The sequence below is a fragment of the Xiphophorus couchianus genome, chromosome 6, assembly GCF_001444195.1.
Source record: "Xiphophorus couchianus chromosome 6, X_couchianus-1.0, whole genome shotgun sequence".
Classification (NCBI taxonomy): domain Eukaryota; kingdom Metazoa; phylum Chordata; class Actinopteri; order Cyprinodontiformes; family Poeciliidae; genus Xiphophorus; species Xiphophorus couchianus.
The window spans coordinates 6510448-6522113 of NC_040233.1; the positions used below are offsets into that span (position 1 = coordinate 6510448).

An 11666-nucleotide genomic window follows, 5' to 3' on the forward strand; every position below is an offset into this window, starting at 1 on the left:
CAACTTGTTGATTTTGGCCCCCGGTCTGTGGAAACGTTTTGGACACCACCGCTTTAGAGGTCATTTACATCAATGGTTTTTCAAAAAGAATAGTCTAATATTTTTTTAAATAAAGCCTTTTCTGTTTTATCATCATGAACAGTAACATCTGAAGTTATTAAAACCAGTAAGGATTTAACTGGAACCGTATTGTTGGGTCAGAAGAGACTAAAGACTTTTTCAGTAATAAATGCTCCATCTGGGGTTTGGTGTGAAATCCTGTACAACACAGGACCAGGCGCCATGGTTACAAAAAAGTGTCCCGAATTACAGTTTTCCACGTTGGTTGCTCTTTTAATTAACAGAATCATTTAATAACTCTTTGGTTTGTGTCTAAAAGTCACATGTTTCGTAAAAATTAAAAAAAGGTAAATAATCATATAACTGGAGTACCAGATCGAATGGAATACTCAAGAACTCAATTTTATTAAACATAAAGAGTCCAAGTTTTGCAGAACATCGGAATAAACGCTGGAATAATCTCAGCTTAGTACATGTGCAAACATCTTAAACCACCCCCCTCTCTTCAGATTCTGCAGGTACGACTGAGAAAATCGAACGACAAAACATGTGCAAACAAGCAATATCTGATATGTAACAGAGTTTGTACAATTCCAGGTCAGTATTTAGGTCAGGTCAGTTCCAGTTTATTTCTCCATTGCAGCCCTTCTCTGTTGGCTTCTCATTAAAAGAAGTAAAACTTCCACTGAACTACAAAAGATCCTCCACCATGTTTTACAAATTGCTTGTACACCTGTGGCCTCTGTGTTGACACTTAGCACTATTATATCAAATATTCAGTCTCCTTTTGTACATTTCTCTGTTGATGCAGGTCCTAAATTTCATTCATAGTGGTCTTAAAAAGTCTTAAATTCTAAACCTGTAGCAAGACATTTCACAATTCCAGTCTGTAAATAACTATTTTTCGCTCCAAAATTCACAATCTTGCATATCGTTTTTCAGATTCAATTACAAATATGAATTATTGACGTGATTTTAGACCAGGCGCCACAGAAGAGGATTATGAATGCATTTAAATACAATTTCTACACAAGCTGTTATATATCTGCGGCATTATGTGCCCTCTACATACGTGTGCTGGCTCGTCAGTATAAGTATGATACAGAATGACTGGCAGTCAAAACACGCCTTCTCCCTGAACTGCTTTAATGGGCTGTTGCAGGCGGTTGCTCTGCGTCCTCCACCTCAGTGATTTCTTCCTCGGGCTTAGTTGTTGGAACAGGATGGAAGAACTGCAAACACAAGAAGAAGAAGAAGAAGAAGAAGAAAAACATCAGAACCAAATGGACACAGACACTAATGATTACACTGGTGCCAAAGATACAAAGTGGGATGCATATTGGGAGGAAAATCGTAAATGGTTCCCAAAATTGTTTGCAAATTAAATTCAGAAACGTGTGATATGATATCCTTTATTTGGATATGCTTAAATATAGTCCAGGGCAATAAAACTAGGGATATAACTTAAGGGGTTACTCAAACTCAAGGATTCGTAGTATGTGCACAACAAGAAAGAGCTGTTGTATTTCAATTTATGTGAAACTGTGGAACAAGTTAAATAAGGAGTTAAAACAAAGTCAAAATTTAATACAATTTAAAAGGAAATATAAGGAGCTTATTTTCACAAGATATAAAAATATGGGTGAGATTTAGCACAAATCGCATATGTAAATTGAGGCTAATGTGTTTGAGTGTGTGGGTATGGATGTATATGTTTAGACATATGTAAACCCAGAAAAAATTGATGATTAATTAATCTATGTTTATTTATTTATTTATTTTTATTTGATTTAATTACAAGGGTCCATCTGAGATTATTGTATGAGTTTATGGGGTAGGAGTTCATAAGTTTCCTACTTCTTCCTACTCCTTTTGGAGCATGTTAAGATCATTGTGGTACAAAAATGTGTGTCTTTTGCGTTCCTTGTTCATGTGTGTGATTTTATACTTCTATCATGTTCGAAATAAATAAATAAATAAACTTTCTGCCAACTTTATGTTTTTAGGTGTTTTCACACCTGATAGACTCGGTTCGACTGGGGATCAAAGTTACAACGCGTTTCGCTTTCACACTGCACTGCGTCAGACGAGGAAAAAAAAAAAAACCCTTTGAAAAACTGTTCTCCACATCGCCTGTGGCGGCGCTGCACCAAGAACGACATGAAAACATCAGAAGAAGACACAAACTTTCTCATTTGGAAAATGTAAACAGAAACGGAGTAGTGTCACATCTTAGTGGTTGTAGGATGTCTTTTCTTTTGTCTAAAGACCACGAACCATTTCTCCAGCTAGCGCTAGACACGCGCGTTTGATTTGGTTGTGTTTACCCACAATGCCCTGCGCTATAGTCGTTTGTAGCGGTCTGCGGAGTCCGCTGTGTCTTGACGCGGTCTGTGTGCGCAACTCGCGCCAGAGTTTGTTTAATTTATTTTTTGTTAAATATTCAGAAGACCTGCTGTCTGTGAGGAAATGGGTTGCCGAAGACGAGGAAGGACGCGGACGGACCCAGGATGAGGTGGAGAAATACGTTTAATGAAGTCCAACAAGAACATAAAGCAAGGACCACAGGTGAGTGACGAGACACGAACAAGAACTGCGGTAGGCAAACAATGACGTGACGAAGACAAGGATGCAGCGGGGAGCAAGAGACACAGGAGGGGTTAAATACACACGAGAGACAGCTGGGGGCGGTAATGCAACTAAAAGTTGTTTTGCCAACCGCCATAAAAAAGGGAAGAAGAAGAGACAGTTGGAGCTAATCAGGGTGTAGACGAGACAACAAAGGGACTAAATTACCTGATAACACACCCACACACACACACACACACACACACACACAAAACACATTTCCGCACCCTCCCTTTTCCTCCTCAACACAATCATACTTTTTTTTTTGGTGCATGAAATCCTCATAAAAAACAAACAAAAAAACAAAAACATTTTCAAGTTTGATTTTATGAAAAATTAAAAAAAATTAAAAAAATAAATAATTAACCTTTCCACACTGGGTGTGAAAACTTCTGTAAAGTGCGAGCGAATGTGTGTGTACAGTATGAGGATGTGCTTACGTTGAGCGGATCGGTCTTTTCCAGGAAATGTTTGTACTTGGCGGGGGGACGAGGAATCGGAGGAAACAGAACTTTGACCAGCCTGAGAGACACAAGGTACGCTTTAGGACGATCTTGAATCCATATTTCAAAGTCACTTTATACCAACTTTGTTATGACATGGAAATGTTGAAGGAAAAAAAAAGAAAAGAAAACACCAAGGCTTTCTTTATTACTATTGAACTCATTATCCTTTAACTTCCTTCCTCTTATTGGCTACTCCTGAACATCTCAAGCGTACGTTTTATGAGAACAAAACAGTCTGGTGAAGGCGCTGGCCTGTGGTTTTCTCACTTGGAAAGAGACTACTCATATCCTTCTTACTCTTCTTTGAAAGAAACTTCACAACTTCTGCAAACTTAAAAGTTACCTTTGTCTGGGGTTTTTTTTTTTTTTTGCTTTATAATTATGAGAAGTCATGCGTCAGCTCGGAATTGGTTGAGCAACAAGGAGATGAAAACGGCTACAACGGGTCATCAGTCTACCTCTGATGGCGCAATATCAACAGCACGGCCAGGAGGATCATGGGGATTCCGAGCGAAATCAAGGCGATTACGAGAGGATCGAGTCTGTACGTTGGCCGCTCCATCGCTGCGTGCGCACACACACACACACACACACACACATACATACACACACATGGAGATGAGTTATTTCACTGAAGACTTCAGCTGGAAGTTGTCAGAGTGAAAACAGGAACGAGTCGACGGTCAGATCGTTCAATCTGAGAAAATAAAAAAAAAATAAAACTCACTGACTGTGGGGCTCCACTCGCTCCAGTGGGGGCACCCGTAGCAGGTGGGCGATACCTTCGCCCTCATCCTCACCCTGTAGGTTGGAGCGGCAGCGTTTGGCACTACGTATTGCAGCTTAGCTGAAAAGATTCTCGGTTTTTCCTGTTTTGAAAAGATTATTTTTCATTTCAGTTGGTTGATTCAGGTTGAGTCATACTGTGGCTGGTGTGCCATTTACACTGGTGTGAAAAAGTGTTTGCCCCACTTACTGACTTCAGTGTTTGTTGCACAACATCAGACCAATTTAAACAGTGAAAGACAACACAAATAAACAAAGAATGCAGATCTTAAATTATTAAAAGGGACCTATTATACTCCCTTAAACAGGTTAGGATAGATCAATGTGCTACAAAAAATGTTCTTTACATGTTTTGTTTTGTTTTTGCACAAAATCATTCTTAGATAAGATATTAGTTTCACCGTTCTCCCTAATTTGAGTTCCTTTAAGATCGAATTGTTTTAGGGTCTCTGTCACTTTAAATCCTTTAAATCAAAGAAGCTGATGCTGGCCACGCCCACCAACTCAACGTTTGCGCTCATATGTGAAAATGGATGCACAATTATACAACTGTGAAAGTTGTATAGTAGCGTTTGAATAAGCAAAACTGGAGCCTCCTGCACAATCAACAAGAACGCAGCAAGTGGTTTCTGGATGTGAAATCAATAACAAAACACTTGTCTTTTCCAGCAGCCGTTGTACAACACATACAGCGGTAAAACCAGCTGACCAAACATGCTGAAACTCAACTTGGGTTGCTAGTTGATGGGCTAGCCTTGGCTAGGGTTGCCAGGTGAGGGGCAGTAACTGCTGATTTGTGGCGTTACATTACAGAGATTTTTGAAACGGCTCATTTTCCAGACACCAAAAAATATGAACTTGTTGCCAAAACCTGGCTGGGTTTTTAAAGTACATGGGCTGCTTTTAGAAACAGTAGAAACCGAAATGGAAGTCCAAAAAAAAGTGCAAAATGTGAATATTTTGCATAATAGATCTCCTTTAAGAGAGAGAAAAGTCCAAACCTGCATGGCCCCGATGAGAAAAGGTGATTGCCCCCCTGCTGCTAAATCATAACTTAACTGTGGTTTGTTTGTCACACACTGCCTCTAGCCTAGCGTTTCTCAATTCCGGTCCTCAAGCCCTCCTGCCCTACATGTTTTAGGTGTTTCCCTGCTGCCACACACCTGGATTGAATCTATGGGTGATTAACAGACTTCTACAGAAGAAGGTCATACGATCATTTGGATCGGCCGTTCTGGAACAGGGGGCACATCTAAAACATGCAGAGCAGGGGGTCCTGAGGACTGGAATCGAGAAGCACTGCGTCTAGCTACACCCAGCTGATTACTGCAGCACCTGTTCTCAATCAAGACATCACTTAGGACCTGCCTGACGAAGGGAAGAACACCAAGCGATCCTCAACACCCAGACATGATGCTGAGGAAGAAAGAAAGTCAGGAACCAATGAGAAAAAAAATTAACTAAACATGGGACGGCGGCGAAGCTTCCCACGAGAGGCAGGCCAACCAAAATTACCCCGAGGAAAGAAAGTACATTTTATTTATTTAACACCTTTTTCAGACAGCAGTCACACAGTGCTTCGCAACAAAAATAGTAAAAAAAAACCCAATAAAACCAATGAATACACGAAGAAAGAATCAACACTGAGACACCGAAGTGTGACAAACATGCAAAAATATATCAAATTAGGAAGGAGGCAAACACTCTTTCATACCACTATGTAGCCACACACACACACTGAGACAGACATACCTGGTCGCCGATGTCCAGCTGGTAATCAAAACAATGTGGAAAAAATTTACTGGTTGGCACATCCCAGTTTACATGAAGGTTCCCATCCTGGATCGATGCATTAAGGTTTGCCGGAGGATTCAGGATATCTGCGGCCAAACCAAAAATAACCAGAAATGACTCAAAACGGGAAGTTTGTTTCTAAGAAAAACGTTGTGAAAAGAGAATCAGGCTTAAAAGAACAGTCAAACATAGGCGTTTCACTCCAAACTTGCATGACAATAATCTGATTTATTTATGGGACTCGGACCCTTTTAATAGCTGCCCAGCCGTTTGAGCATTAGGGTCATTATAGATGGAAAGGCGGCTGGGGAGTGGAGTACAATTTGTGTCAAACAAAACTCAGAGCTTTAGGGGTTGAGCTCAGTAATTTTCTAGAAAAAAAAAACAAGGAAATTTGAAAAGTTAAACTTTCTTGGAACTTGGAAACATTTTTGAGTTTGGCAAGTGGAAAATGTCTGACCTTTTCTAGAAAATGTCTGGGTTTAATCTAAACCTTTGAGCTTTTTTCTAGCAAATTTTTGTCTTTTGAAACTCAAATTTTCGTGTCTTTCTTTTTTTTCTAGAAGATTACTGAGATTTTTTGGGCTGAAATTTACTCCTCTTTTATTTATTTATTTACAATAGACTAGTCTATTAGCATAATCGAGTATGCTGTTGTATGGAAGAACATTAGGGCCATAGACTAATATTAGTCTATTAGCATATATCGAGTATGCTGTTGTATGGAAGAACATTAGGGCCACTGGAAAAAGAATTTTGGTCTCGTACTTTTTTTCCATTTGACCTAATATTCTTCTTTATCATGAAGGGTGGGTAATTATTGAACATATTTATTGAACATTGTGTTTTGACTTAACGCAGAAACAACTCTCCATGATGAGGTGGAAAAAAAGTATCGTTGGTGTTTTTTCTATGTTTTTCCACCATAGACACAGCAACACATATTAATATATTTTTTAAATGTCATTAAATGCTGTCATTGTGATCTGCTTGGGGATAAAATTGCACCACTTTAACTTTAGAATGAGTCTAAAGTCTTGAAGTGGTCTTATCAGTTAGTTTTGATTTTATTTGCTATTTTTGTTTTTTTTGAAAAAGAGTATTTTGTGTTTATAGGGCTTTGACTGCAGTTGGGAACAGTATCAGATAATCTATTGCCAAAAAGAGTGCAAGGAATTTTTATTCCATATTTAACATCTCTTTTATCATCTCAGTGCATCACTGTGTAGCCACTATTCAATTTTGACCTGAATTTAATCAGAGCAGACAAAAATGTGTCATTGCAGCTGTCGGATGCTTTCATATTCCAAGTAATTTAATTTTTCATCTTACTAAAAAAAATAAAATAAAACTACTTCAACATGAAGCAGAACCAACCAGAAATAACTCTCTGGGAGAAATTCTTTGAATATATAAGCATACATAGGAAGAGCTGTTCTACTTCTTCAAAATCCGGAGTTTTTAACGAGAAAGTGTTGCTCCATCAGCAGGGCGTCACAAGACGACAGCTTTTATGTTCCTAAAGCCCAAATGAGTTCTGATCTCTGACATTACGCCCCGAGTTGTTAATAAAGTGCCTGCTGCAGTCCAAAACTGTCAAGTTTATTCAGGTTACAGTGTCAACACTTTAACCTGATCATTTCCTGTCCTCATGTTTTCAGCTAGAAAAACAGTGAGGGGCTATTTTTAGCTGTGGGACTCTACCGTCTGGTGTGGAGTAAAAATTCAGCAAATGTGGAGTTATTAATGACACTAAGGATGTACGTAGCTCAGTGCATGGGTATGATGGGTGCTTTCCAATTCTCAAAATTCTCAATTCGGGTTTTAAATTCTCCTTTTCAAAAACCTTGTATTCAGTCCTACAACTGCTTTTCTTAATGTTTCTTTTAATTTAATGTTTCAGAAAACAAACACGGATGGATTTGGACTCATCATATTATCATCAACATAATCTTATTATCTTGTTTCAGGTTATTCAAATCCTGTGCTTTCAGTAATTTGCAATACTCTGCCAATAAAAGAGCTGAGTGACACAGACAGGAAGTGGAGAATGAGTCTGATGCTGGCACTAACTTTAAGGACTTTGTAAAAGCGGGTTTGGACGTTGAAGTTTTTCCTCAATGAAACTACAAATTTTGGTGTCTTTCATTGGGATCTTATGTGACAGACCAACACAAAGTAGTGTATAACTATGAAGTGGAAAGTGAAGGATAAACAGTTTAGAAAGTATTTTTGAGTATGTATGGAAGAGGAATGGGGCCACTGGCGGAAAATAATCTGACTTTTTTTTTTTCTTCTCAGAATTCTGAGATTAATGTCAGAATTTTGAGAAAAAATGGTCAGATTTGTTTTTGTTTTGGTCAGTGGCCCCTGTGCTCTTCCGTAGGTATCTCTCCACCCGTTTCATGCATTTAAAAATGGATTTTTAAAATTATTATTATTATTTATTCTAACATTTTCTCAAGCTCAATCAGATTGGAACCTACAAAATGTGCAAATGGTTCTTTTCAAGTCTTGTATTAGACTATCAATTGGATTTTGGTCTGGGCTTTGACTGGGCCAGTCTAAGGCTTGGATATGCTTTGATCTATTCCGTTGTTGCTCTGGCTACAGGGCTCAAGGTCGTCCTGCTGGAAGGTGATCATCCAACGGGTTTCCTTCCAGGACCGTCCCCATCTTTACTCTCATCAATCTTTCTGTCAACCAGTTTCCATGGAGACGGGCCATTCAAGGACCGAACGGTTAGATATTAAAATATATCGCTTTCTCTCAAACTACTGCTCCTGACCTTGCCTGCCTGAGATTCCTGATCTTCACGGTGCTGTTTGTTGTCAAAGAAATAATTTTACAGAGCACTCAGCCAGAACAGTGTGTGGATTTGAAGATTACTCAATATATCCTCTTCGAACACGGCGGTGTAACACGTCCTGGCGCCACGCAGGATCACGTCAAAATCGACGACTACAGACTTTTCCTGGCCGCCATCGATTGTCCAGGATATGAAGCCAACGCCGTTCGCTGAGCTTTGGTTCCGAGAATCGACCAAGCGCTCATTCTCAAACAACCTGCAAAGAAACAAACAGAAACAGCCTCACAGTCGTGTTTTACGCGTTTCTAAGTTTAGGGGAGTGTTAATGTTTTCTGTTTTGAGCGGATTACGGTGACTGGGATTACCTGACAGAAACAGACAGCTGAGCGCCCGTCTCCAGAGCGTGGACCGACCAGGAACAGTTGAGCTTGTTCGCTCGGGACACCGTACAGACGACAGACGCCTCCTCCGTCTCTTCGTCTATTTCTTCGCACTCCGTCACGTTCTGCAAATGAATGGAAGAGGAGAAGATTTAGGAGAAACTAAAACGTTCTTGGAAACTAAAATGTCGTATGTTAAAAGCCACAAGGGGATTTTGAATGTGAAAGAAAATTTTGGTGCTCGTACAGTAGAACGGGTATCGACGTTTAGATCATAGTCCTCGTACTCTGGTAGAAGAAAATAACACAAATCCAGAGTTAGAACATGAGAGAGAGGACATTCGTCGTCAGGTTCATGTGGCTCGTCATCGTGTCAGTTCATGTCTAGTTTCTATAAATATCTTCAAACACTTGAAATGGGACAAAACTGACTTACAAGCAACTTTTCAGCAAGTTATAGGAGCTTGTTTTAAGTCAATAAGTCCTTAATATTAATGAAAAGGTTCTAGTTCCACTGGCAGGTTGTCACTTTTAAAAATGTCTTGTTATAAATGGAAAGGATTGTCTTTTTTCAAATTAATATAAAGGAATTATTGACTTAAAAGCTCTTATTTCTTGATGAAAAGTTGTTTGTAAGTTTTTTTTAAAATTCAAGTGTACTAAGATATGCACTTGAGTTAAGTGCATATCTTAATTAAATTTTTGGTCTCTAAACATGACAAAAAATATTTGGTAAGATTTATTTTTATTTTATTTTGCAGTGAAGCAAGTTTGTATCAATGCGCCATTCTGAATTCATCAGCTCTGTGTTATATCCTTAAATCCTCGTTCTTTGGAGTGTCCAGGAATGTTTGTCTAAAGGGAAAAGGAGCCAACATCCTGTGGTCATTATAGTAGCATCCTACCTATAATCATGCATATTTTTGTTTTAATTGTAAGTTGGAATGTATAAGAAGACACCCACCACTCTGTGAGACTCGCAGCAGCAGGAGAAAACTGTACCACAGGACTGGAAGAGCAGGAGAGAGCTTCATAGTCGGTCCAAAACTGGCAAAACACACACAGACATCAGATTCACACAACTGGATTAAGAAGATGTAAGGAATCCTCGTCGATATTAGACACTTTTACCTTTCCGTAAGTAAGCGAATACCTGCTTATGTCCGTCCAGACATGAGTTTCAGCCTCAGTTTTTGGGCAGTCGTTGGACCACAAGCAGCAAAGAAGCGACCGACTGAGTTAACTGCGGGTAATTTCCTGGCTTTTTAGACTTCCCCTTTTTAGCTTCCTTCATACACAGGCTGACTTCTTGTAAGCCACCTCAGGGGGGGCACAAACGGATTTAAAGAAACCCCTTTTCTGGTTTCAGTACTGGTTCTCTACATGATGCCTTCAAGGGATCAGAAACTCAGTTTTCAACCACAATTAAGAGACACAAAGAGTTATCTGGGTTCCACTGTGTTTACACACATGGCTACTTCAAGAAATGGACACAGCTGTGACCTCTTACTGTACATATCAACTCATACCTTAGTAGGGAAACTCTAGCAGAGCCTTTTGCCTGTTAAGCTACAGAAAAACCATTAGATAAAGAGTTAATAAGGTGTCCTTACCTCCTTCTGTCTCTCTACGATGCTGCTGAATGCGTTTCACTTTCTGCCAGGAGACACAACGTCTCTATAACTTTGAGGGGACGATTTTGGGGAAATACGAAGCATGACGTCACCTACTGTACAAAGCTTCAGGAAACCAAAGCAGTTTTTCTTTTTTTTTTTTCCCCTCATCGCTTTGTTTTTCGTCACATTGCTCACTGTGTACACATCTTAGTACCGGCACACAGTTACACAGCTTGAAACGTGAACATTTCGTGGAAAACACTCTAAAAGAGCAAAATTTACTATTTGAGTTTTAATAAATTTGATTTAAAAAATGTTATTTAATTAGTTTAATACAACTCATATTGTGAAGATGTTTTAAAAAATGTTTGTATTTTGATTATTAACGATCAAAGCTGACAAAACCCCGAAATTCAGTTTCTCGGAATATGTAAGTGAACCCTCGTTTATCGCGGGGGTTACGTTCCAAAAAGAATCTGTGATAGGCGAAATCCATGAAGTAATGACCTTTTTTTTTCTTTTTTTTTTTACAATTATTATACAATAAAATACTCCATGATACATTGAAACCAAAGAACAAAACCTTTTTACAGGCCCAAACATTTGTTTAACAAATAACTACTGTACTGTAAAATAATAATTTTAATACGAACTGAAGGCGGATTCCCGTGCCCGAATTGCGGAGATCAGCGCCGCCTCACCGCGACCCAAGTCATTGGATTAGAACGGGAGAAAATAAAAAATGATTATGAAAAAAAAAAAAAACAAAGTACAGTAGGACAAATAGTGACTCAGGTGTATTTCACTGCTTTTTTGACTGAGCCGCTGCATCCTGACTCCACTCTGTTTTTTTTTCTTCTAAAGCCCGCGGTGCAGGTGTGTTTTTTCGAGAGAAGAACATAGTTATCGGTAGTTGTTGCTCTTTTTTCTTCTGGGCAAAAAGATTCTTATAAACTGACATGCCACCATCGATTATGTTAAATTTGGCAAGCTGTTTTACGTACGTGTACATATTAAACCGCAAAGTTATTGATACACAGGTAGAGAAGAGGCAGAGAGACTGTTTAGCCAATCAGAAGGCAGAACA

At 39.0% G+C, this 11666-nt stretch overlaps 1 protein-coding gene across 3 annotated transcripts; it reads right to left on the reverse strand.

Annotated features, from left to right (window-relative positions):
• Positions 1 to 436: 436 nt before the first annotated feature.
• On the reverse strand, positions 437 to 11112 carry LOC114146577 (interleukin-5 receptor subunit alpha-like). 3 transcript variants are annotated; one of them, XM_028020781.1, is made up of 10 exons: positions 10577 to 11112; positions 9928 to 10010; positions 9211 to 9251; positions 8949 to 9088; positions 8664 to 8839; positions 5733 to 5860; positions 3922 to 4063; positions 3653 to 3758; positions 3129 to 3210; positions 437 to 1292 (listed from the first exon to the last, which is right to left on the reverse strand). In XM_028020781.1, exons 2-10 carry the CDS (start codon positions 9995 to 9997, stop codon positions 1206 to 1208), a joined length of 972 nt encoding a protein of 323 aa, XP_027876582.1. In that variant the 5' UTR covers positions 9998 to 10010; positions 10577 to 11112; the 3' UTR covers positions 437 to 1205. The 3 variants fall into 3 exon arrangements, with proteins under 3 accessions (XP_027876582.1, XP_027876584.1, XP_027876583.1); XM_028020783.1 differs by lacking the exon at positions 10577 to 11112 and adding an exon at positions 10117 to 10568; XM_028020782.1 differs by lacking the exon at positions 10577 to 11112 and adding an exon at positions 10095 to 10568.
• Positions 11113 to 11666: the final 554 nt, after the last annotated feature.